General features: G+C 37.4%; 1 protein-coding gene across 2 annotated transcripts; it reads right to left on the bottom strand.

Moving 5' to 3' along the window:
- Window positions 1-1,614: 1,614 nt before the first annotated feature.
- si:dkey-178e17.1 (tricarboxylate transport protein B, mitochondrial) lies at window positions 1,615-27,127 on the bottom strand. Of its 2 annotated transcripts, none has more exons than XM_044108245.1 (9): window positions 26,864-27,127; window positions 14,828-14,935; window positions 13,593-13,692; window positions 8,172-8,310; window positions 7,786-7,870; window positions 7,521-7,625; window positions 6,509-6,624; window positions 6,327-6,400; window positions 1,615-4,354 (listed from the first exon to the last, which is right to left on the bottom strand). In XM_044108245.1, the coding sequence occupies exons 1-9, from the start codon at window positions 26,973-26,975 to the stop codon at window positions 4,240-4,242; spliced, it is 954 nt and encodes a 317-aa protein (XP_043964180.1). In that variant the 5' UTR covers window positions 26,976-27,127; the 3' UTR covers window positions 1,615-4,239. The 2 variants fall into 2 exon arrangements, with proteins under 2 accessions (XP_043964180.1, XP_043964189.1); XM_044108254.1 differs by lacking the exon at window positions 1,615-4,354 and adding an exon at window positions 4,875-4,961 and having other exon boundaries at window positions 26,864-27,110.
- Window positions 27,128-27,509: the final 382 nt, after the last annotated feature.

Genomic DNA, 27,509 nt, shown 5'->3' on the forward strand with positions numbered 1-27,509 from the left:
CATTCCGCGGAAATGACAGCAAGTACCCACAGAAAGAAAGGCCGAGGGAACAATGACGTTAGTTATGCTCCACTGCTTCACAGTGAAACAAGAAGGTCAGAACACGAGTTATAGATCACAGTGAAGCTGCAGACATTTATAAGGAAAACCTTGACATTATGCTTCTCATTGAATTTTAAAAACAAACATCTGGTTAAAAATAGTATCTGGATTTTATGCATCAATACAGATGTAACGCTTTCTTGTATAATTTTTCTCAGACTGTAAACAGGAAAGTAGTGAGGATGATTTAAAAATAACTCCATTAATTAAACTCTATTATTTTTAAGTTATGATTATTTATTTGTTTGTTTTTGCCTATTTTTACCTGCCAGCAAGTGTTGCATTTGTATTTATTTTTTTTTTTTTAGCGCAGATAATAAGTGAGTTTGGAGGGGAAGGGATTGTGGTAACTTGGCAGTGCAGCTTCCAGGATCTTAAACGAGATAAGGAAGAGAGAGAGAGAGAGAGAGAGAGAGAGAGAGAGAGGGAGGGGGAGGAGGAGGAGGTGGAGGAGGAGGAGGTGGAGGAGGAGGAGGAGGAGGAGGAGGAGGAGGAGGTGGTGGTGGTGGTGGTGGTGGTGGTGGTGATGGTGATGATGATGATGATAAAATAAAGCGAGATTTCTTTATATGAAGACTGCGAAAGAGTGCATTACCACCGAGGTATGATGGTGTGTGCAGTTGCGTTTGGGAATTCAGAGGTGTGCTTGAGCTACAGCACCCTCTAGTGTGTTGGTTTAAATTTGCAGCTTGAACTTTATTTCTATCTGCACTCACTTAGCCTTCAGATATACCAGTTAATTAAATCCTTTTCTTAAGGCCAGTAAGCCAGGATATATCTTCTGTGCCCTTGTAATAATATTTTTTTTAAAAATCACACAGTTCCAGTTTGAAAGATTACAAGAAACTTCAAATGTCTGGAAGAAAATTAAAAAGGAACAAAGAAACACTAGATCAATATTCACATTAGTGTGTGACAATGAGGTTGAAGTGTCAAGCAGCAGAATTTGAGAAAGTGTTTTATAAACGTTCAAAAAGCAGCCTTCATTGCACACACTGATGATGGGATGATAATACATTTGTAATGGAGTGTGTCGCCTGAAAGCTCAAACTTGGTAGCTGTAAACTTGCTAACATTTCTACTTAACCCTAAATGTGAGTATGGTTTTACAAAAATACTGTGAGGAAGTTGATCTGAGAAAAGAAACATAATATTGTGACTTCATTACCAAACACGTAGCAAAGGTTCTAACTTTAAACATCAGAGGAAGCAATAAAGTAGGACCATCAGAACCTCAAGTACTTGAAAATAAATGTTTAAAATGAAAACATGCTAAAAATTGGTCAACGATTACCAGAAGCATCTTTCTGTAACACCAATAAAGATTTTGCCATCAATATCTTCTCAACATATTGCACATGTACATTTTGCATTTTGTAAATGTTTTCAGTAATACTACTCACTTGCACCTTTAATTTTTTTTTTCTTATGAATTTGTCCATAGTGTACAATCTCTTTTATTAATTCTGTTTGTATATTTTGTCTTACAGCTGAATGTCTGTACTAAGGGACAACACAGATTATTTTTTATTTTTCCCAATTTTCTCTGAGAAATTGTTAAGTTTCTCCTCAGATTTTAGTCAAACAATGTGTAAAGTATGTGTGAGACAAACATAGATGAACAGTTCATTCACTCCAGAAATGACTGTCCAAACTGGAATGAATAGCATCCTCCTTTGGTATTCCCTCACACTCCCATTTCTCATCAAAATCTGCAGAAACCAAAAGCACAAGACAACACACAAGCTTCTGAAGGAAGATTAAAAACACAAATCCTCATACAATGCCGGATTTAAGTGCAGACATTAAGTACTGACAAAAAAATAAGGGGGCAACATTTATTGCACAAACGTCATTTTAGTCACCCTCACAGCCTAAACACACATACAACTTCTGGTACACACCGATATAGTCTCAGAATCACGTTTTGTTTCAGACAACATTTGGCTACGCAGAATACAACTGCTTTGCCAGGAAAGTCAGGAAAATAAAGATTTACTTTCATAAATAATGACAGTAGGCTTTAATTTTACTACAATCATTACAGTTACACCAGTTAGGATTGTTTGCACATCACAAGTAAAACGAACCACAGACACCTCAGCTTTAAGACCAAGTTAAACATAAAATCACTGACGGATACCTCAGATAAAGCTTTCACCATTAAACACATCAGCATAAAGGCACATGAGTGAGAAGTAGAACCTGAATGAACATCTGCATTAAACTGAGCAGGATTTAAATAAATCAAACTTTTCATCAAAACAATCAAAACAATCTCTTCTTATGATTCTTCTGCAGAAATGTAAAAAGGTGAGACTATAAGTGGAAGTTTCTAAGGAATATGGTTAGTTTTTTTCCGTAAACCCCTTTGGATTTATCTTGTGACACTGATGTGAGGAGCTTATTTTTTTATTTAATTGTCAAATTGTTTGCATTTTATATGTTTCTAATGTCTACTTTTTGTTATTTCTGTTGACTTGTCTTGTCTTTTATGACTTGAAAGAGGTCTTGATCTAAATGGGTTTTAATCTGGTTAAATAAATGTCAATTTAAAAGAAATGGAGTTAATATCCGTCTGAAACAATAACAAAAAAACTCAGCATCGACTACTATTGGATCGACTCATCGACTCAGTAAAAATGTTGAGAAAAAGCCTAAAAGAAACGTAAAAGTTTTCACCAGTACTCTCTGTCACAGTTGTTTGTTTTTTTAAAATCTAGTAATAAATTATTTAAAAAGTAATAATTATGGCTTGATTCTTAATCTTACTGCCTAATATAAAGTTTAATTGTTTTTCCAATTTTCAAGAGTGACTAAGACAAATGGGTCTCTATGTCACACTACATTTACACCTCAGAAAAATATAAATAATAATTCCAGACTAGAAAGTTTTTTAAATCAGATTTTAAAAGTAAAACATAAATCAAATAAACACTTAGCAAGAGTATAAGGGTTGCATTATTTTTTTTAAAATGTCATATGAGATTATGCATTCATATATTCTGAGACAAAAGATAAATAATTTGATGATTTTCTTCATATCTTTTCCTGTGTTGCCATAATTCGGATGGTTTAGGGCGCTGTAACTACTGCAGACTCCAGTATGATGACTATTTTAAAACATTACTGGATTGGGATAATTCAGGTAATTCACAGTGAAACCCAACAGGTAAAATAATGTCATACAGTATTTGATAATAAAATAATGCATGACACATTTAACACATTTGGCACTTTTTAACAGCAAATGGTCTTGATTAAATTTAACATTCAGCTCTTTATAAACACATTTACTTTTAATATTAAATAAAAAGATCAACTTTAATATTTTATCTGAAATATATGACTCATATAATTGTTATTATACGAGTCATATATTCTTTTTTACTCTGAATAAACCTTCATTTGATTTTTGGCACAGAAGTAACATATAGTAAAGTCTGAAGAGATAACATATTTTATGCTATACTGTATAAAAATAACTGCCATACTCTAAGTGTAAAATTACATTAATTAAAGGTCTATGTGTGGGTGTGTGTGTGTAGGTGTGTGTGTGTGTGTGTGTGTGTGTGTGTGTAGGTGTGTGCGTGTGTGCGTGTGTGTGTGTGTGTGTGTGTGGATGTGTGTGTGTGTGTGTATGAATGAATGTAAACTTCAACCAACTGCAGAAGAGACAAAAACACATCAATGACACCAAAATTATTGTAGTAAACATCATTGAAATAAATTTGGACAGAAACATTATGATTGGATTATGACAAAAATGAAGCAAATGCATTAAAAATGCTGTTAAAAATAAACCTTAATGCCAAAAACACACCTTTTTCACAGTGATTTAATTAATTTTGTAATCCTTCTAAACTATAAAAGACTCTTTTTCTTTACTTTGTGAGGAAGGAGTCTCAGTGTGAAGTATAAAAGCTCTGCTTCACCTCCAGCTGTTCAGATGTAAGCATCCATTCTGGCTTTTCTTCACTCCAGAGTCTCTGTTTATCTGCATTTTGACTTAGAGGTCAGCATACAACACAGATCTACATGCAGCCATTCACCCCAGTCTGTTTACAGCTGGTTTCATGATACAGAGGAGATCTGGCAAACCTAGATCTGTGCCAGCATTCCTGCACAACCAGCAGCTCAGTCTGTCTTCCAGACAGTATTCAGGACCTTCACAACCTCCTCATAGATGATGAACACAATGGCTACGTCCAGACACACACGGCCAAGCCGGGGAACTGTCCCTTTGTAAAAGCTATGGGCAGAAAAGGGCAGAAAGAAGCAAAATCACACTTTTTATCCACTTACATTAATCTTAATCTCAATGGTTTTGTTGATGCTAATCTAGAATATTTAGAAAACACACATTTCACTTTAGATCTGAAGTTAAAGTACACTTGAAATAAGACAAAATCAGCTTGTAGGTAACTTTTCAGAAAAATTTAGGACTTTGGTTTAAGCCAATAATTCCTTAATATTTATTTTAAAAATTCATTGTTCCACTGACAGAATTTTTTCCAATTATGACAAGAATGTTTTTTCTGTTATGTAGCCTACAGGTGTAAATTCAAGCTGTGAGAATCTTCCAGCATCTTTAATTACCACGCCTCCGCCTCAGCCAACCAGCACCAGATTGTTGCTCCTCTCCAGCCAATCACCACATGAGAGCTCCTTCAAAAGGATCCACCTGCTTCAGCCGCACTTCCACCCACCTCCTCCCCGTCTCCACCCTCATTCCAGGCTCCCTCCAGGCTCCTTCCTCTCCAGACTCCACCACCAGTGTCCAGGTGGAGGAAGACCACCCTGAGCTTCTCCCCAAGCCGATCGTCCAAGCTCAAGGCGATTCTCAGCACGCACGTCTTCTGCCCGAGTGCCAAAGAACTTTGGGTCAATAAAACTTTCTAACTGCTGCTTTTTCTCTGTGTGAGTCTCTACAGATTGAAATAGTGAAATAATCTGCCAGTGGAACTAGTACTTTTTTTATTAATATTAAAGAACTGTTGATATAAAACAAGCTCCTAGATTTTACTGAACTTCTAGGTTTGCTTTGCCTCATTTAAAGTGAACTGAGATCCTCGCACTAGAAACTGGACCAAACATACTTGGTAATATTTTGTGTTTTTGTTGTGCAATTAATTGTAAAATAAAGCCAGTAGTGGTTTTTATGCTGTTGTAGAAACCAAACCTAGAAAACAAATGAGGTAAAAAAACAAAACTGCTAACCAGAACCCAGCCAGGGTCACCATAAGGGCAACCTGGGCACATGAACAGGGGCCCTTTGCACAAAGGAGCCCTTTGTGTTAATGGCGTCTTTGTGATGGTGGAAAGAATATAAAAATGGAAGCTCAGAATATTTGTTCAATCGGGTTAAAAGAGGAGCCGTTTCCAGCCTGGATTTCAGAATAATTACATTTGACAATGACCTGTTACTGGCTAACGAAGTGTTAACTACTGATACAAATTGTGAACTAGATTTGATAATGTTTAAGACAAGTGAGCAGAAGAAAGTGACTTATTTTCACTGACTTTGGATCTTTTTATTTTTGCCACTCTTTATCATTAAGATGTGAACACATTTCTACTATAATAAGCCTTAGGTATCTTTTTCCATATTTAGCAATATTCCACGGTGACTGTGCTGAAATGAAAGCACTGGGTCTTCCTTCCATTGTATTAAACTTTCACTTGCCTGTAACAGGAGCTGCACTAATACCACATTTTCAACTATTTTTTTTTTACTGCTGAATAAATGTAGAATTTATTCTAAAATAAAATGAAATCAGTGTGAGAATATGCTGCAAAAAGACAAAAGATTTGGAAGATTTTTATTTTCCTCACACAAATAAACCAGAGATGCTTTAAAGGAGATGTTAAGCTAAACTGTAGCTTGAAACCTAGCAGAGCAGTCACATTATGAGGTCAGTATTGGGTTAAGAGCTAATAAACAATAAATAGTGGTAAAGACAAAATAAGCTCCAAAGCGCAGAATTGTTAGAACGATGTTGCTTTGTTTTGAAATTATTTTGTTTTGCACAATTTCATTGTGACATGTACAACCTCTTGAAATAAACTCCATTGGATGGTCAGGTACATTTGGGCTTTGATATACTGTAAACGTATGATAAATCCACATGTAATGGTTTGCCATGGTCCAGTGAGTTTGAGTGCCAAAAGCAAAAAGTAAGCATAACAAACGTTATCAAACCAACAGATGACTGATTACTCACGCTGCCAGGCCTTCATATTTGAGGATCTTCAAAGCGCAGTCCAGCGTGCTTTTATATTTATGAGCTTCCAGGCCCTTCAAAGACGACAGCAGGATTACATCGAATAAGCACGATTTGTAACAGTTTTCCAAATCTAAATTGAAGCAGAAGCAAAAAGCAGAGATCCTCTCCCCACTGTGTACCTGCATCCTTGTCTTGATGACGTCTAAGGGCGTGTTTCCAAATACACTGGCTGCCCCTGCTATCGCCCCGAACGCCCCAGTAATGATGGGATTAATGGTTTTGTTTTGGTCATCACCTAGTTGCAGAAAAAGTGAGGTATCATTCAGTCTATTATCCAGACATTACACAGACAGAAGATTCTGAGCTGTGATGTTTATGTAGTACTTAAGCTTTAAATGAACACAAACACATTTGATGAATTTAATATATCCATACCGCATGAAATTCCAATTTTTTGTCACATTAAAACCACAAATGTTAATGTATTTAGGTATAATTTTATGTGATGTGAAAGAAAAAAATGATACAAAGATTACAAATCCTTTCAAATCAAAAATCTTTAAAGTGTGGTGTGCATTTGTGTTCTGCCACTAAATAAATATTTTGTAATATTCGCTGTAATTACAGCAAAAATGCTCTTGCTATTATTACAGCTTCGGTTTTGCACATTTAGAAACAAACTCAGTCAGGTTTAATGAAGACCACCAAGTCTCAAATTCGTCAACTGGATTCAGGTTTGAACGTCTAGCAGCTAAATATGAATTAATTTAAACTGGTGGCGTTCAGTCGGTCCTCAAAGGCCAACATCCTGCAGGTTTTAGAGATTTCCTCGGTTCTCCTGTGGATATTATTTTATAACTTAAACCCGCTCTAGATTTTTCCACAACCTTACAGTTGGCCTACCTGCCGTGTTCCTTGGTCTTCATGATGCTGTTTGCTTACTAAAGTTTTATCTTCACAGATTACAGTGAAGGTGGCTGAGTACATAAATGTGGACATGGACTGTATTTCAAACCTTTGAAAACTATTTATAATTGTTCCTCCACTTTATGTGTTGGCCTCTCACATAAAATCCCAATAAATCACAATGAAGAAACTTAAGTGTGTTAGTACTTTTGCAAGGAGTCGAATTCCTTCTGCAGATGTTACCTTTACAAATGAAATCAAACACACAAACAGTGATTAACTGACCTTTGTACCAGTTCTTTAAAGACGTCATTACAAAGAAGCGAATAGCCTGGTTGGAGCCTTGTTTGAGGACCGTCGCGGTCAAACCCTGATATGTCCCTCTTAGTCCTGTTCAGAAAGAAAGACAGAGGTCAACATCGCTCAGCTGTCCTCAGTTAATCAAAGTCAACAACACAGGTAACGTCAACAGCGATTATTCAGCTGCTATACTCTGAGTGTCCAGCAGAGGGCAGGTGAGTCACAAATATTCAACACTTTTTTTTTTTACCTTGTGACCTGACGATCTCTCTCACTCCGTGGAAGAAGCCCTTGTACTGGGGTTTGGCCGACGTCTGGTCATGAATGAATTTAACCTTGGGAGATAACAGAGGGGACCCACAGGACAGAAAATATTAGTTTACAGAGAAAACTTGAGGATGTGAAAGCTGAATGAATGTTTTGTCTATTTCACAGACAAGGACACCATAAAAACTTTTCAGTAAAATTTGAGTTCAGGAGAATTAAAGACTTTTGATATTCTTTTGTTGCCTTCCAACAGATTTACCGAGTAAAATCTCACACAGTACACAGACTTTTCATGTAACCAATTACTAGACGTCTTCAGCAAACAAATCAGTTCAGTCAATAAACCATAAACCAGTTTCTAATTAATACCTTAACGGTTTCCATGGGACAGACCACCAGCACGGCCTCCATGACGCCCGCGCCGAGCCCACAGAGCAGGCCACGGGTGCTGTCCAGTCGGCCGTTCTCATCCTTGGCCCGGTTACTGAGGAACTCAAAGATGCCGAACCTGACAGAGAAACAGCAGTGAGCATAAAATGTTAAATTAGAAGCTCACCGGCAAAATGAAGTCCTGCTTTTCCTTCGATTCCAGAAAGAGGCTGTACACGATGACGGTAGATTCACACAGATTATTTTAAGATGATTTACTTTAAAATATAGATATTTACAAGAAAAACAACTACACTGAATGATTCTTTTTATTTTATATTGCGTTATATTGATTGTGTATGTTTTTCTGTACAGTGAATGTCCTTAGAATGTTCTTCATAAAAGTATAGTTTATTTTTTTTATCTATGTCCTTTATTTTGTATTTGTTTATATTTATACTTACTTTTATTTTGAATTTGTAAAGTGATCTATGAATGTTATTAAACATATATTTGTTTATGTAGAATATGTGAAGCATAGATAAAGGGAACTGGAAATAACTGGGATCCAAATAAATAAACGAAAAGTTTGTTTCAGCCACTTAATGATGACAATTTCATTTCTGCTTAGTCACTGTCAAACTTTGCTTGTAGAAAACACTTTTTAAGACTGTCACCTTATTTGCAAAGAGCAGCGCGTTACAATCTTTGCTCCCAAAATTAGCTTTTTTCAATCAGTTCAGCCACTGAAAGACAGATTTCCACTTCGACTGATTTAGGCTGATTGAAGACTGTAACTGCATGTATCAAGTCACATGCAAACAACAGAGACGCAAACATTTTCTGTAAGTATCTGGTATAATTTTTCCTGTTTTAGGTCAAAAAAGTCTGTGTATTGGAGTGTCCATCACAAAGCCTTGATCTCAGAATCTCACGTCCTTCTCTGAAGACACAGTGACGATTAAGTTAGTTTTTGTTATTTTCTTTTTTCATGTAAAATAAAGTTTCCGAGCTGTAACAAGCCGTGGGAATCAGAGAGAAAGAGTTGAGATGAAACATTTTAACTCTTCACTGTTGCATGTAAATCAGGATGAGCAAATAGAGAAATTATCAAGACAAAGATGGTCTGGGTATCATAAAATAGAGAGGAAGGATTTATGCGGCTCAGCACTGCACAATATCATCTGCTTACATCACTTCAGGTTAATCTCTGTTACTCTTACCACAATATGAGCTGAAGGACGTAGCTTTTTGGACATAGTGCTCAGCATAAATCTAGGTTAGCAATACATCAGAAATCTGATTTGGCTGTCTAGTTTTAAATAATAATGTCACCGACGCATATAACTATTACAAAAATATAAACAGAAATAAGTCAGTCTTATTAGTTTTGTCAGACTATGTGTTGAATTTAGTCCTACTCCATGCAGGAGACCTGAAGGTTTTCAAATTAAAAGCTGGTGGCCAGTCTGACTTTTCAGTAGTTGAATAAAACAAAAGAAAATAGAAAACACCAACACATTTTTCATCTAGCTAGACGTAAACTGCTTCACCAAGAGATTCTCCATATTTATGTGTAAAACATTCCGTGGCCTCAAAACTGCATCTGCTTTTTGGCATGCCTCTGGCCCATCGATTTAATTTAAACTTTCCCTATCGTACTTTTATGACCACTTTCAATGCTGGCTTTCTTCCAGTGTTCCTGCAGATGTCGCCATGGTTACAACTGTTTGTCTCCCATAATGACCGGGGGGATTCTTTGGGCATCACTGCACACCAGGAGCTACACTGGCCCAACACCTTGGTTCCCACTCATATTTCTATAGATGACAATATGCTGAAAGTGAAAAACGTGTTGAAGGGTTTTGCTTTATTGTGCTGGCTGCTGTGTCTTCATTAAAGACGCCCCAATAAACCACAGCAGTTCTGCAAACAGCGAGCAACCAGCAGCAGCTGCCACTGAGGCCGTTCCCTACAGAAAGGTGAGGTTCCTGCATCTATGCAATCAGTGAACGTTGTGCCAGCGAGTCCGTTTGCGAGAAAGGTTATTTATAGATGGAAATTGAATTGTGGTGACAGCAGGACGCTGCCTGGTAGGCTTCCTGAAAGGGGAGTGGCAGGCCGGGTCTTAGTAAATGTAATGTTTTCCTCTGTCTGCTTGGACCCTTCACCTGCCATCATCTTTGCTCCAGGAAAATGAATTTCTCTTATTTGCTGGGCTCATGTAAGGCCAATTTCATTCTCAATCTGCCTTTCTGCTGCAGTAGGTTTCTCCGCTCATTACGGCTCCACATCTGTTCGTCACGGATTCAGACGGCTTGAGAGGCAGGTTTTCTACCGTCAGAACTTCTCTCTTTACTCACACTAATGAATAAATATAAACAGTTTCTTAGCATTGGAATACATTGAGCAAAAATGAATAGTCCACAAAAAGCTTGCAGAGCCCTTATTAACTACCTCTGTGAATCAAACGCTGTTCGTTAAAGGCTGCCAGGGAGAATTATGTCGGTGCGAGGCCTGCTCTTCTCCCAATTTACTCTGCTCTGCTGTTTAACATGTGGACTTCACTTTATGGTTAAAATATGACACATCTTTTGGCCGACACCCGCAGTCAGAGATGAGTCAGCCCACAGCAGAGACAGAGCTGCCCAATCTTCATTAAAGGGACTTCCTACAAGGTCACTTCCTGTGTGAGAAGAGAAGGTGAAGGATGAAAACATTGCAGTGGAGGGACTGAGCCACGAATGAAAGAAGAGTATGGATATGAACGGGGGGTTAATAGGAGGAAAAAGAAAGTGGCTCGATTGGACGTCTATCTTGTACCTCCCTGGCAATCTTCCATGATGATACCGAGCTAATCAGCTAATGGGATGGAGGAGGAGAGTTGGGGAGGCAAAGGGAGTGATACAGAGGAGGATAGGAGAATAAGATAAAAATAGAAAGTCAGATCAAGCTGTGGTTAAAGGAAAACTGCCAATGTTGTCAATTAATCAAATGCTTTGCCTGCACTGTAAAACATTTGAGCCGTTTCTAGTTGTGTCTACCATCTTATACTCTTCAAGTGAAACAAATGTAGCGAGTTTTAGATTTTTAACCTAAGTTTTTTATTCATTTTGTCAAACATCCAATGGTTAAGGTAAGAATCCTCCAGTTGACTCTGAGTTTTAAGGTTAGCACTTAAAAAAAACAAAAGAAGAAAAAGACAGGAGTCTTTAGCTGGGAAATGCAGCTGAGCATTTCCCAGAATGCTTAGCTGCATGATTTTGTATCCTGAGATGGAAGTGTGTTACATTGGCTTCACTCTTGTGTTTTTAAGGCAAATGTTCATTTTTATGTCCTGTTCAAATTAAATATTTTTGAGCAGAATTCATTGTGTTGTTTCATAAAACAGTACTTTTTAAAAGTTGCTGCATGCACTCTATGAAATTAGTCCGGTTGTCTGTCGACTAAAATATTTCTTGAAGAAATGTTGGAGGACACATTTTGACGCATGTTTGATTGAATAAATCTGCAAATTTTGTACTGTACCAGTTTTGTTTCTAAGTATTTCGATCCCATAACTATATAGAGCAATGTAATCTGAATGGATGAAATTAAAACCTGAAAAACTCATAAATAATGTTTATTGTTAGTATTTCATATTTATATCCTTTATATTACATTTCTACAATTTTAAAAATGTATATCAAATAGTTTTTCCTGGAGTTTTAGTGTTTATTTCCTCTTTGATCTGATTATATTTGTCCTCCACAAAGAGGTTTAATTGTTAAATAAATCAAAGCTAATAAGAGCTTAGTTCTGTTTGTTTTTGTCATGCTAGATGTGAAACTTTACACCTAAATTTCCTACTTTCTTGCGCAAGTCTTTACCTACATCTAATTTTATGAAAATGCAATAAATGGAATAGTAGAAAAGTAAAAACAGCTCAATTGATGCATTTTTTAAAATTATTATTATTAAAATTAATTAACTTTTTTACATAATATGGCCCCTCTACTTTATCTGCCTGGATCAGAGCGGGTGCTGTTCTACAAAGAAGAAGAAACTGGATGGACGGAAAAACAATGGATATCCAACTTGATTTGTTTCCTAAGAGAACATTTTCCTTCAAGTTGACAAAAACAGAACCCCAGCTCTCTCAGTAAATGATGCTGAAAGCTGACAGACACATGTGAATATACACACACCCAAAAGCACACACACCCTCCCTGCTAATACACACAAACACACCAGAGTCTCAATCTCTATAGCCCCATTGAGACCCTGTCTTAGTTTGAATGGCATCTTTGCTTCGCCTGACTGGGCCTGTCTCTCTATCATACAGACACACTTTGCCCTCCAGCACACACACACACACACACACACACACACACACACACACACACACACACACACACACACACACACACACAAACAGTGAAAGAATGAGAGGAACCGAGTGAAAAAATGAAACAAAAAAGCAACAACAAAACCAGCCGGCTTTGGTTTGTGACGTATGTGTGTGTGTGTGTGTGTGTGTGTGTGTGTACCAGGTTTTCAGATCCTTATGGGAACCTATTGTTTACAATGTGGGGTTATGGGGACCATTGCTGCTTGTGGGGACATTTTCTTAGTCCCCATGAGGGAAATTGTTGTTTTTGGGTTAGTGGTTTAATTCTGTGATGGTTAGGTTTAGGGTAAAGGTTAAGGTAAGGGTTAGGTATGTGATGGTTAGGGTTGGGTTAGGATTATAGTAAGGGTTAGAAATTAATGGAAATCAATGTGAAGTCCCCACAAGTGATGAAAACATGACTGGGTGTGTATGTGTGTGTGCTTCCCTGCTTGCACACATGCACATTTGTCTGTAGATAAATGTCAGTGGTGGGAAAAAAATAGCATAATTACTTTATACTGATCGCTAGTGTGGCATTTGTGCCAAGCTTTGTGGGTAATGGGCTGGAATAATTGGACTGCGTGAGTTAGACGTTTCAGCTGGGAAACCATCACAGGTTAACTGGTTTGGTTTTAATCAGCATATGTTCACCTTGTGAATTTAATCTTAGGGTTTTTATATATAATTGTGGTATTATAAATGCAAATTTTAATGCAATTTCATTTAAATAATAAAAAACATGTAAAGATACATAGAGATTATATGTTGAAACAAGTCCATAAAGTAAGAAATGAAGGTTAAAGGTTTTGTTCTTTTGTGTCCAATTAGTAAAAGAAAGGGATATTTTATTCGATGCATGAAAAAACTATACAGAGAGAGCAGATTTACACACCAAATAGAGTCATTTCTGATTTTACTGACCTGAGAATTGAATAAAAAAAATGACTTTTAAACAACAGGCATTCTCTAATTTGTAAGGCAAACTCTTTTAAAGTTGATTAAGCTTTAGCCTTTTCAATATAGTTGTTACTCTTCATTGTTTCACTCACCTGACTGCAGATTTGGGTATGGATCCATACAGCAGTGAGCTGAGTCCTCTGTAAAGTCCTTTTGCACCGTGGCTCTGCACTGTCTGCTTCACACAATCACCTGGAGAGAGACAGACGTTCAGTAAATTAAGAAATGAAAGCAGCTTTCTACTTATCGTTCTTATTCATAGGAACCAGCTTGAGCTGTAGCACAGAAAGCAACTGCAGGAAGCTAGTAAAGCTGCTTACATCAGATTTAGATTTATAAAATCCATAGGAAGGCATCTCTCATTTGAGAATGAATGATAAGAACCCTCCCAGACCCCAGCTTTAGGAAGAAGGGTGTAAAGAAAATGGATGGATGGATGAATGGAGTAAATTTGGAGAATTTGGTGAGTCTACAAGTTTGAAGCAAAGAAACATAAAGATAAAATCAAACCTACTTTGTCAGTGGTGCTATACTGACAATGAACGAAGACAAAAATATCTGAAAGACATTTCTGATGTAATTTCATTGACTCTACAGAAGGAGTCTTCAAATTCAGTGTTGGACCAGAGACACACTGAAGACCCATGATCTTGTGTCTCTAAAATCTCATCAATTTTGTTAATCTGTTTTCCTTCTTAAATCTATGTCTCTCAGCTCCAAGATTAAAATACAGATCAATTTGCTCTTAGACATCAGTTCTGCTGCAAATTTGATTTCCTAAACTGAGGGATCAAATTTTTATGACCTGCATTTTAATTTTGCCTCCTGGCATCCAAGGAGATGTTTTTATGATCAGATTATTGCTTGTTGCCAGGTAGCAACCTTTCTGCTGGATAATTATTGTTCTCAGCAGTTTTCAGTATTGGTTTAGCTGATTATTGTCCTTTAAAATTGTGAATTAAAAACAACCACATGAAAGTCAGTGTTAGCACAAATTATTTTTATCCAATGAAACCAAAACTTTTTCTTTCGACACCAGCCCAGAAATCTGTGTGGCTTCATAAAACCAACAAGCAAGAAAAGCAACAGCTGTCTGAAGTGCTAATTAGCATCGTCTCCAGTCCTCAGAGTCCCAGCAGACACCAGCAGATCCTGGCTGTGTTTTTGTGCGACGCGAGGCACCGATAACGAGGGTGCGTGTGAGCACTGGGCTCTTCAGCCACATAAACAAGACCGATGACGGCGCTCCAGAAATGGTGATGCACCTGAAGATGTCAGGTAATTAGATAATAAGTGCCAGAGAAAGGCAATAAGACGGGGTGGATACCTATTCCTCTGTACTTTGGCGGGTTGGCCTTCTCGTCCAGCTGTAGCTGCGTTTTCACATACTCTGTGGGGAAAGTGATGCAGATCTCTATGCCACCGGCGATTCCACCTGGGAATAAAGACAGTCAGAGTGAATACTGCACTGAGGACAAAAAACAAACAACTAGCCTAAAACTGGAAATAAAAGTGTTGCTCTTTCCTTACTGTCATGTTAATATATTGTTCATAAGCTTATTGTTTAATAGCCAATTATACAATTTATCGTACAATAAACTAAAATGATGTCAATAATTTAAATTCTGATGATTAATATTTTTTGAAAGCCAACTTTGTTTACAGGGACATCATAATCCATTTTAATCATGGTTTCAGTTGTCAGTGGGTTTTATTTCAGTTTTGTTTGTTGTTCTTTGTTCCTATGTTTTATTTTGTTTCTTTAAAATATCTTCCGGTTTCAGGTTAACCTGTTAAAATAAAGTTTATTGGTCTTTAAGAGGGTAAACTTGCACTATTATGCCATTAGTCATTTTTAGCTATTTTTTTTGTCCTAAATCATCTTTAAAAAATAACTTTTGTGAAGGTGACAATATATTACTTGAAAATGATCTGAAGGAAAGCAATATTTTCATTTATTGCAATAATTACTGGGCCAATTTATCGGCCAGCAAAAATGTGTGATTGTGCCTTTAAAAAGAAACTATCGTCCATTTAACTTTTTCACATTTTACTACCTGACAACCAGCTGAAAACATTGCAGCAGGATCTGATAGGATTGACCAACACAAACTGGTGCTTAATTGTGAATGAATATTTTTCTGTCTGGATCTTTTTCCCGGCATGTTGGATGCTACCTTAACCAAGCATCACTCAGCCCCCCCCTATGAATTACGTCATGGATCATTACAGTGACGCCACAAATAGCTTTTAGTCCATAAACATTAAAAGCTCCGCTGCAGAGGGAGAAAGAGTAATGAGGTTGCCGAGGATAAATCATCTGCTCCTGCAGTGGCTCAACTGGACCAAAAGAATAAGAAGGAAAGTCATATGAAAGTCATTTACCAGAAGGATGGCTGGGAAAAAATAGGAATAAGAAAATAAAATAAATGTGTGTAGCAGCAGCAAGGTTCAGTCGGAAAACAGCCTCAGTAGAGATGAGTCACATGGGAAGGAGGGACGGAGAGAGAAGGTTGGTATTAATTAAATCATCCTCTCATCCAGTGGGGAGTTTCTCCATTAGCCAGGCCAAGACCCTCCATTAAGTCAATGACTCAGGAATAAAAATGCACACTAAGAGAGAAACACACTTTTTGTCTTCTTGAACATCATGCATTACAACTTCTGTTACACTTTTTCAGGTTGATAAAACGATAATATTTTGTTTATTTAAATGAACTAATGTGTAAACCTGATCAGTCCGGAGTTTGGTACATCATGACTGATATCTTATAATGTGAGTTTAAATTTAACTCCAAGCTAAGCACTAATCCTGTGTCTCACAGTCTTTTATTCCTTTATTTAAATTCTGGACAGATACTGGCGTAATGTGTCAGGTTGCATGACTGATAGAATAATGAGTGAGAATAAATTCAGGACCAATCAGAGCTCAGACTACTGTGTGTTATGAATGAAAATCTGAAATCCCTACAAGATTACAACGACAGAATATTTTCTCGAGCTCACAAATCACTTTGAATTTGTCTCAGCTTTGAATGCAGCAGAAAATGAAAGACTTGCAGGATTTCTCACATTTATGCATCCAAGCATATATTGCAAACCTTGAATTTTTTTTTTCAAACTTAACTCTAAAAGCGGAGGCAACAACCGAGTTCATGTTGTTGGTTCATGACCTGCTGACTCATGTATCTCCACTACTGACACAGAAAACCCCGACTACTCTGACAGATCGTTTTTGGTGACGTCTCCTCGTCCCAAACATTTTCTCCTACACGGCAAACACTCTCTATCTTTGTTGTTTGTCATCTTCTTTGGCCGAAAAGTGTGGCAGTGACAGGATAAAATGAGTGGACCAACTCTGAGGCGGCAACACACACAAACACATGATCAATCCTCATCAGATGTGCAGCATCTGTAATGCAGCTTGTCTGTCTTCCAGTTCATTTTGCAGCCTGCATTCAGCACAGATTCACTCACACACACACATATATACACTCATGTTTACAGGTGACAGCCTAATGAGTCCAGTGTATCTGCCAAACGTAGGTTACACCAGAAAAAATGGCTATTAATCTTTATCTGCAGACTCGCTTCCCTCTCCTGATAAATTCTCTATTTTCTTTCCTTCAACAGCATCTTCCCTCACCTCTCCTGTTTTGCAGGTTTCCCAACATAATGCCTTGACAATCAATACATCAACACAAACCTTTGACACTTGCTATTACAGAAGAAAGAAATTGCAACTCGAATGTGGAGAAATCCAGAGGTGGCAAAAAATATTACAGCACCTCAGAAAAATCTGCTTTAACAGACACTTTTAAAGCTAAAATATCCACAGACTGAATATTTGTATATATTCAGTCTGTGGATTGTGTAATCTGTAATACATCAAATACAGATTAATGTATTTTGCATTAATAAGACACACACTGGTGCAGCTGCTGGGCTGTATGAAGGTAATGCTGTCACTCTCTGACCAGACAGAAAAAATGTAATCAACAACCCTACCCTTCACATCTGGGCCTGGGCTCACGCTACAGACAGACACTACCAAACATATGTGAAAAACTACATTAAATATTTTAATGCATGAGCAAAGAGCCTCTAATTTTAAAATCAAATCCATTAATTCTCCCCTGGATTAAAGCTCATATGAAAACATGTTCAGAAAACTGGCAACAGCAGAGTTGGATGCATAAATAATGTAGGTTTTCTGGTTTTGTTGTTTTTTTTAAAAGCAATAAAACCTGTTAGTGGTGAGAATTTATCAGTGGGGAATGAAAGGTTTCATCAGCAGGCATTTAAAAAAATCCAGTTAAAACAAAATAAACGAAAAATCATACTAAAGCAGTTTTGGTTTTGTTCATACCAACATTTTCCAGGTACAAAAAATCCATGCGCGACATATTTTACCCAACTGGACAAGTGATTAGTACGGTTCAATAATTTACCAATAGTCTACTATCAGGAAATGTGATAAAGTAACTGCAATAAATAAGGCAAGACATGAAACTAATTTATACACCACAGAATAAAAGCAACCATCATCGCCTAAAAGTGTTTCACATGATTAGAAATTTAATAATCCATAACAAATAACAGTTATAGAGGACAGAAAACAATGATCAGAATCACAATTAATTTTAAACATGGTGCATTTTAAAGTCTGAAAAATAATCCAAAGTTAAATAACTTGGAATATGTGTCACGTTTTATTTTTTTACAGATATTTATCATAATTTATTCAAAGTACTCATCTCCCAATAGAAAGCATTTCTCATAGAAATATTGAGACAATATTGAAACATTTATATTATGACATGGTTTTAATAGCAAGGTTTTGATAATTATTGACTCAGTAAATAGTATATTTAATTAAATTGAGATAAGGGGAATGATTAAATTAGTTTTCATTTCTTCCTATTCGTTTTCAAACAAAAAAGTTGTGGTAAATAAATTATTTTGTTCTTGGTTATGCAGGTTTTTTCTACCTTACTGACAGCTTGTTTTTATGTTTTTAAAAAACAAGTTTCAGAATAAAGAAATCAAATCAGATCAAATAAAAGGGAATATTTAGCTAAACGGACATGAAGGAGTTGACTGAAGGGAAGAACTCATCGTTGGATGTTACAAAAATGGAGCAAAACTTCTGCTATTTCATTTTAAATCACCATTCAAAACAGTCTCATCAACAGAAACATGAACAAATATATGACAAGTTAAAAGGCAGGAGAGAAAAGCAAAGCAAAGTTGAGCCAACATGCTTCCAGCTGACAGGGAGGATCCACGATGAAATCCTGCCCTCCCTGATGCTGAACATCACTAATGAGCCTCGGACACATCTGTCCCACTATCAACGTTCCCTTTTCATCGGGATATAATGACCACCGAGCATCGAACAGAAGTCAAGCTCCAAATCCTTCAATATTCATTTTTCTGTGCAGCATGACAGAAAAGTTTTACTTTGCAAAACTCACAGGAAAAGAAAAGACTAAAATCTGGTCTGTCTGTAGGTTTCCAGATATGCGAGGCGTCAGTTTTGCAGGAGAATTGAATATTAATCCTGATCATCTTTAATCTCATAAAATACTCCAGAGGGAGGAACACAGCAGAGGAGGTCGGAGGGAAACTTGTTGTCATGTCCGCATCTCCAGTCCAAAGGATCTGAGAGTGCAGCCAAAGGAATGATGCACTTCAAACATCAGGTCTCCTGTTTGCCTTCTGCAAAGATGAAAAGAATTATTCATCTGAGGCCTGGCCTTTCAGGCTTTCTCTGTCCTGAACAACACTCTCTAATTCAGCTGCTGACGCCTAATTACAGGCAGGATGTTGATTAATTTTACATGGAAACTGTTTAAACTGCTTACAGCCCTGCAGCATGGAGGAAACGGGCTGATTTACAAGAGGAGGACAGCTAAAGCTCCGGTTGTTTAGACCGTCTGTGCAACTAGAGATACTGCTGCAAGGCTTTGCACAGGGAAGGAATGAAACGCTGTTGTTTTACATGAACAGTATTTATGCGCCTTGTTAAGTCAGTGGTAACTCACAGAACGTTCTGGTTGCACACAGACTTCCATCAAAGTTTCATCTATGAGCCGTTGTGTATTATTTTACCTCTTTTAATTTTTGATTTTGTTGCTGAATGTGGCGATCACTATATTTTGTAATAGGATTATTAAAAGTTTTTCCAAATTACTCCAAAACACTCTCGCTGTAGCTTCTCCAACTTGAGAGACCCTAAAAACCAAAATTGTTATCATTACTTTCAAACCATTTAAAAAAAAAACTGCTTTCTGAACATTTAGTTGTTCCAGAAAGCAACATTTGCGGTAAAACAAAGTATAATAGGAATATTTACCTTTTTTCTGCAGAGGTGATTTGTGGATTAAGTTAATTATGCAGGTCTACTCTCATCTATTGTTTCTTTTTTGGCTCTTCTGCATGAAAGGTGATGTCTGGTTACAAATATTATTCATCTTGATTGAAATTTTTGTTATCAATATTTACTGAAGCAAATAAATCATGATAGGATACTTTTCCTGGAAAGAAGGATACAAACAAAGCTCTTACTTTGCTATTTTAACCTCAGTGTTCATGAGACATGAGACTCACCACACATCTGATCTCAGTAAAATAAAATTAAAATTTTATCTCCCAAAAAAAAACATTTACAAGCTTCTATCAAATCTCCGTTACTACAAAGAGCCAGTTTGTCGGAGCACTAAAGCACCACACTCATCAATTTGATTAAATTACCCAAACTAACCCAGTCCAACAGGAGGAAAATGATGGATGTGGCATTTTTCTACAGAGGCAGGTTTTCCCCCACAGGACTGTGAGCTGCAGGCAACTAAGAAAATAGGATTTGTCACCTTTAAAAGATTGTTGATGGAAACCATTTTTCAAATCTAAAGTGTTATTTTCTTAACAGGGAAAGGTAATAACTCGAAATTGAATTCCCTTCTGTGATTATTTAGGTTTCAGGGTAAAACAAATATTTATATATTTATATATTTGCCATCAGTCATTAAGTTTCACAACGTTAATTTAATATTTAATCCTGGTGAAGTGAGTTTCTAAAACTTTCCAGATTTATGACAGTATTGTTGGAATATCAAGTCAAATCTTTATCACACATCATCTGTGACAAATCAAAAAATATTAAATAAAATGTTTCTTGTTTTTTAAAACCTCCTATTTCAATTAAACTTAAATCTATCTTTATTTACAGCGAATGCTACATTTGTTGGTCCACCTTGTAGAGAGGATAAGACGTAAAAAGCCTCAAAGTGATTTATTATTTTATTGAAGAAATGTCAAAATGAAAAATTAATGGTTGGATAAAAGTCAGTGGTAGTGTCACTAACTTCGGGTGCCATTTAAAAGTTGTTTCCTCCTACCATCACAAATGTAAAGATGCCATTTTCTAGACATTACGAGAACTTTAACGGGAGCCATTTGCTTTGGTAGCAAAGTTTTTCTAAAACTTCAGGTGGGTTTCATCTGAAATAGAGGACAAAAGTAGAGATGCACCAATCTGATATTATTTAGTTGTATCGATCCTGATGTTGAAAAGAGTAACAATGTCCCCGATGGATAAATGCAGATCCATTTAGTCTCATTCTATGCTTTGTGCTTTGAGCAACGTCCTGCTTTGTTATTTATTTTACAATATATTTAGAATTCCTAATTGCACTTTCTGAACCTTTTAAAATAAGATTTATTGCAGTTTGTTTGAGCCCAACTATTGTTTCTGTCACTTTCAGTTTCTTTATTATTTATTTTACTTTGGCTGTTCTACTCCTAATTCCACTGACTGAACTCAGTAAAGTTTAGATGTTTTTACATCCAAAAGCATCTAAACTTTTTTAGATGTTTGGACTCCAGTAGCTTCAAACTTGTGAAGCTATTGGAGTGTCTAAGAGAGCTGCACTGTTATCAAATGATTTTGTAATTCACTACATTTATGTTTATGTTTTTTTTAAAAAAAGAAACGTTTCGAGTCAATTCAGGATTTTGTTCTATATCAGATGTGGAAACTAAAGCACAGATATCTGCATCGGCATCGGGAGTGAAAGAAGTGGATCGGAGCATCGCCAGATGAAAGTACGGGAAGTTCAGTCATGCTGTGGGCCTGATACTGAAAAACTCTGAGGATGATTTAAAATACTTGGAATAAAGAAGAAAAAAAATGAAAAGAAAAAACTAATGGCCTCTGCTGGAAAACCAATAATGGGTCGACACCGGGTTTTCAGCACAATAATGATTCTGCTACCAGTCATTTTTTAAACACCATTTCTATACATGAGATTTTCCCAAAATAAATAAATCTACTCAGCTTATATGGGGAATTTTCTGCATGTTGCAATCCAAACCTAAGCAACTGCAATAAAATATAAGTTCAGCCGAGGCTTTATCTACTAAATGTGACCAGCACTGTATGTCTGCAGGTGCATCAGACCAACATCTAGCTGGCAGGCTGGAGGAGGCGAAGCGGTTTGGATGGGAGACAGCTCAGTGATTTATTAGCTCGCCTCCCGGTGCCGGTGCTCAACAAGCAGCAGGGACGGCGCAGGGGGAGTGGACTCTGTTTGAGCCGCCTGTGACGTGGGGAAACGGGTAATAAGCCAGAGTTTGACGAGTCCTCTGAGCCTGAGATGAGACAGCCACTCTGAAAACCCGACCGGCTGGCCTCAGGCTACAGAGACGGAGAGAGAAAGAGAGGGAGATCTATGACAAAAGCATCAAATATTCCAGAAATTTGTTTTAAAATTAAAAGTCTTCCTCTCAGCAATCTTTCATGTGAAAAGCTACAACTAGAATCCCTCAGGCTTCTTATGGACAAAGACTCTCTCTTCCCTTCCCTCAGCTTCAGCCACCATCACTGGATGTCAAGACAAACCAACAGAAGCAGAAAGAGCTTTAAAAAAACGGAGGATCCCTCCTCCCACCCATTAACTGAGTGGCTTCTTTAATCCATTAAGGTCTGACCTTCTATCTCCACTTGCTTTGTCTTCACAGAGCTGCAGGGAACGAACAAGTGGCTCGTTTTGTCTGCAGAGAAATGCTGAGAACAAATACACACACCACCCGTGGTGGGAACTAGATTGGGAAAATACATTTTTGTTCTGGTCAAATAAACTGTCAGTTTTCCTGAGGATGATATCTAACCCAGTGACACACTTTTACTCCCAGACAATTGTATCTTTCCAAAGAAACAGTTGCAGCGTTCCTACTGAAACAAAAAACTCATGACCACGACTTCTTATAATTAATTAGTTCCCACAAGTTACCGAGTCATGCTCACTATTTACTTATTGTTTTTCTCCCATGTCACCAGACGGGCTCCGTATGAAGACAAGCTGCTGCTGTGAAACTTGACAGGCCGGCCCGACTCGACCTTCCTGGAGCAGGGATCACCACCGGGTCACAACCAGTCAGTCAGGCTGCGCCAGACTGACGGTGGAAAGACTCTGCATGGACAAGTTCGCCTTATTCAGCCTTAAAGCTGACAACGAGGGACCATTCTGCTGCAAACAGCAGCTTCTTAACATTAGAGCCCAAACATTTATTCATCTTTTAGAACAATTAGACAATCACAAAAATATGGAGAAAAGACAAAACATGAACAGAACCTTCCGTCATTTCTGGCAAGCATTTTAGTAATAGATGCTCAACTTTGAAAGCCAAGAGTATCTAGAAACTAAATCCTGTTGTCCGAAGCATGAATATGAAATGACATGCAGGCCAATTTTTCTTAGTCACAATTAAAAACCGGAAAGACAAGAACACATGCCGTTCCAGTAGCAGCTGTGAGTTGATCAGGAAATTGCTGGTCCAAACTTGCCCCGTCAAACAAGTAAATAAAAAAGGTAAAATAACTGGAGCTGTCAGACGAGGCTGGGTAACCTTAAAAATAACGTCTAAACATATTTCCACAAGTCATTTTCCTTTTATTGTATTTGTCCAGAACTTATCGCCGACAAAAGCAAACTTTTACTTTTCAAAACTACATAAGAAATGCAGAGTTTGTACAATATTACGTGCAACTGGACGAGGCTACATGTTGCTTCCTACTGAAACCTGATTTATCGTTGCTCAGCTGCCTGCAGGAGACAAACTCACCCAACAGGTTTCAGGATCATCAATTATCTGTTGCTAAACTCCTGAAACATTGTTTTATTGCCCTGCTGATGCTTCGGTATGTCCAGCAGATTTTCTTTAGCAAGTTTGCAACAGTTTGAAAAACAGAAAACTAAAAGAAATAATATCTCCTTACCGCCTATTTCTGCACACTGATGGTAAGCTGGCTGAAATAAGGCTGATACTTAGAGGCTGTTTGGAATTATTTCTGGTCACAGAAATGGTGTGAAAACTAGCAGACAAGATGTTTTACTCAATTATTTTGGTTTTTTGTTATTTTAGGCTCTCTAGTTGCAAGAACCTTATCCAGATCGCCATGAACTCACCTGCCAGGTTCAAATATTCCATATTTTTCTTAGTTTTACGTGCATGCAAGCTTTTGATGATAATTATTTTTTACATTATTGTCTCAGAGGAGTTGTAAATTCAGAATGAGTGTGATGAGTCCTGTTTGGAGCCAAGATGAGTTGTTTTTGTTTTCAATCAGAAGAAATTCATTCAGGAATATGAAAGATTGAGAAAGTGGCGTTTGGCAGAGCACAGAGTCGAAATCAGCAGAGCGCTGCCAACCTCAGCATGAAGCCTTGATAAAGAGGCGCCTTGGAGAGGTTCTTCATCAGCTGGAGCTGCTGCAGCCTCATCATCATCATCATCATCACACATGGCGGACGGCAGCAGGAGCAGGGGAGGAGCGCACAGGGCTCTGAACTGATTCATTACAGATACGACTCAAAACACATAACCTGCGCAGCGCTGAGTGATAACAGCTGATTTAATTCATTTATTTCATTAGCTGAAATACTTGGAGCTATTTTTATACCATTTGATTAAACCTTCGATTGTAAAACCAGTTCTTGTGACTTTTTGATAAATATTGTAGTTAGAACTATTTTTGCTATGATTTATAAGTTTTAAAGATGTATTCTGAAACAATATATCCAACTAAGAGTGTAGCAATAAGCAATTAGTCGAATGACAAATTAAAATGAGCTCGATAATTTCCATTCTGATTATTAATATTTTTTAAAGGGTATTTTTGCTGACAGAGACTTTATAATCCATTTTATATATGGTTTTGGTTGTTGTGTGGTTTTTATTTCCATCTTATCTCTTGTTTTTTGGATAATTAAAACATTCCAGATTCAAGTGTTAAGTGTTCTTTACTAATTTAAATTTATCGGCCTCTGAGAAGAAACATTTTCACAATAAAGCCATTATCAATATGGTATTTGAAAATGGTCTCAAAACAATAATGTTGTCATTTGTTGCAATAATTTCTGGGAAAATTTATTGCACAGAAAAATAGGCCTACATCCATGTAGAAAATAACAAAATATGTTAATGGGCTGCTTGATTTTTGCCAAAATTTGAAAAAAAGTCCAACATGCTGAATGGAAAAAGACGTTTCGGGTGAATGCAGTACACAGGAAACTTTTTATTAAAACTGAGAAATAACACCTGGCATTGATGTTAAAGGGATCTTTGTTGATTCATAGAGTTAAGAAACAAAAATTCAACGTCTGATTCGATCATGTCCTGTACATCGCTGCACCACTCTGCTGCTCTGATGGCGTTACGTAAACCTGCACAGGAGGAAGGATGAACAGAATCGCCTGCAGGTCGAACCGAACCCGGACAGGAAGGAGGGACGAAAGTAGCTGAGCTGCAAGTTAAAAATCCTTTTCAAAGAGCAACATCTTCAATTTAGGCTGGAGAACAATTGTGATTTCTTCTTTCTTTTTTTGTTTGCGTAAATTGATTGTCTTGAATTTAGTAAGTTCTTATAAATGCTGTTCAGACGGCAGGATTTTATTTGAGGTTACATAAAAAATGTAAAACACTGCAAAGCAAAGGATGGATGTTGTCCCATTTATATTTACAAATAATCTGAAAATATGGATGCATTTGAATTCAATCCCCTTTACTTTTATACTGGTTGTACTGGAAACATCCAGTGCAACCAGTTGTTTTCAGATCTCACCTAGTAATCAACAAAGTCCACTTGTTTGCAATTTAATCCAACCCAGCTGCTCAGTTGTGAAATTACCAAATCAACCCCCATGAACCAGGAGTGTAAACTTATTTTCATTTTGGCCCACACCAAGATCAAGAAATGTCTTTAAACGTGGCAGAAAGTATCGCTAACCCCTTAACAAACAGTTAATTATCTGTATATAATCTGGAATTGTACAGACAAAACTGATATATTGATCAAATAATATTTGAAAACAACTATAATCTTGAAGGTGCTATTTCTAGAGAGGACCACATAAAAACTTCTGGCGGGCCAGATTTGGCCCACATGCCTCCAGTTTTTGCACATGCGAGTTAAACTGGCAGACGCAGTGGTCAGATTATATGGAAATGTTTTGGCTCGTGTGCAAAACGCTACACATGGTACAAATCATCCCAGGGTGAAACACAGTGGTGGCCGAATCATGATGTGGGAATGCTTTACACCAAAGGGGGCAGGGAAACGGAGCAAAGGGGATGAATGGAGCAATAATATAATCCTGGATAAACATGTGGTAACTGCTGCATCAGACCTGGGCGGAGGTTCACCTGCAACCCTAAACATGCAGCCAGAGCTTTAGATCCAATGGTGTTCATGTGTTAGAATGGTCCAGTCAAAGTACAGACCCAAGTGTGAGAATCTGTTGCAAGACTTTAAAATCTAGATTCAGACACCTTCCATTTAATCTGACTCCACTTCTTATTCAGCTGTTTCATGTATGAAGCAAGTTTCCTGAGACTTGCCTCAAAATATCTCTAAAGTTAAAATAACAGAAACAATAAAATACAGTTCTGACATCACAAATATACGCTACTTTAAGTTGATTTATTGTTTAAAATCCCTATTAGATTCCTTAAATGTGGTTGTAACGTGTAAAATGTAAAAGTTTAAGGGTTTTTTTTAACTGTATGTGAAGTCTTTATTTCCCCGAAAGGTCCTCAAGAAAAGCACATAAATATTAGTGACTTGTCATGGAAATATAACTTTCTGCTTTGTTTTTATGCCGCTTTTTTAAACCAAGTTAAATTACATTCCTTCCAGGATTTTCACACTGAAACACTCAGTTGTTCAACAGAGCCGGGCTTAAATCAAGGTATCTAAAATCCGTGCTCTCCGTTTCTACGACTGTAACTTTTTTCTAAGATGTAAAACCTCTGGCATTCAACTGAACAACCACTTCTGCGTGGCAGATCGCCATGAACTCACCTGCCAGAATTGCTTTTCCAGGATGAGTTAGTTTCGCTCTTCCAGCCGGAGCCGCTGCCGCCAGACACCGCGGTCTGCAAAAGGGGCTGAAAAACGCGCCTTTATCCTGCATAATTAGACAATAAAATATATATTTTAAAAAAGTACTTGCAAATCTAAAGATGGAGGGGTTTTTTAGTAGACAAAACCGGTTTTTCTCCTCTATTTTATTTTCTGTAAGTAAGGAAAAGCGCGCTGTAGCTGGTGCGCTCCCTGGCTGCAGGTGATCTGAGCTGCGCCCGGAAAATCCCGGATATCAGGAGTGACAGTGGGCGGATACTGTCGAGGAAGTTGGCACCGACTATTTCCAATATCTGTTGATTGTCACCATGGAAATATCCTCGCTAGAAGGTTGTGCGTAATCCTCACCGGAAGTAGCGATGGATAAATATTTAGTTTCGTGTCTTGATGAATTTCTCGGTAACATACATGAACTTTAAAGCAGGACAAGAGGATTTAGTGGCTTCCTTTCTGGAAGGGACAAAACGTACACTTTCTTTTGAAATAATAATTTAAAAAAGGGGGTGGGGCTTAGCATCTCCTCTCTTTGTTTATCACAAATGTAGCACAAGAAGAAGGAAGAGGAGGAGGGATCTGATCTTATTTA

This window comes from Gambusia affinis, linkage group LG03, assembly GCF_019740435.1.
Source record: "Gambusia affinis linkage group LG03, SWU_Gaff_1.0, whole genome shotgun sequence".
Classification (NCBI taxonomy): Eukaryota; Metazoa; Chordata; class Actinopteri; order Cyprinodontiformes; family Poeciliidae; genus Gambusia; species Gambusia affinis.

Bases quoted from the DNA above. Each gene is read 5' to 3' on its own strand.
- si:dkey-178e17.1 (XM_044108245.1), bottom strand. From the start codon at position 26,975: ATGCAGGATAAAGGCGCGTTTTTCAGCCCCTTTTGCAGACCGCGGTGT. The intron at 14,936-26,863 runs GTGAGTTCATGG...CTTTATTCCCAG, and splicing joins TGGAAAAGCAATTCTGGCAG to GTGGAATCGCCGGTGGCATA. The intron at 4,355-6,326 runs GTGAGTAATCAG...TTCTGCCCATAG, and splicing joins AAATATGAAGGCCTGGCAGC to CTTTTACAAAGGGACAGTTC.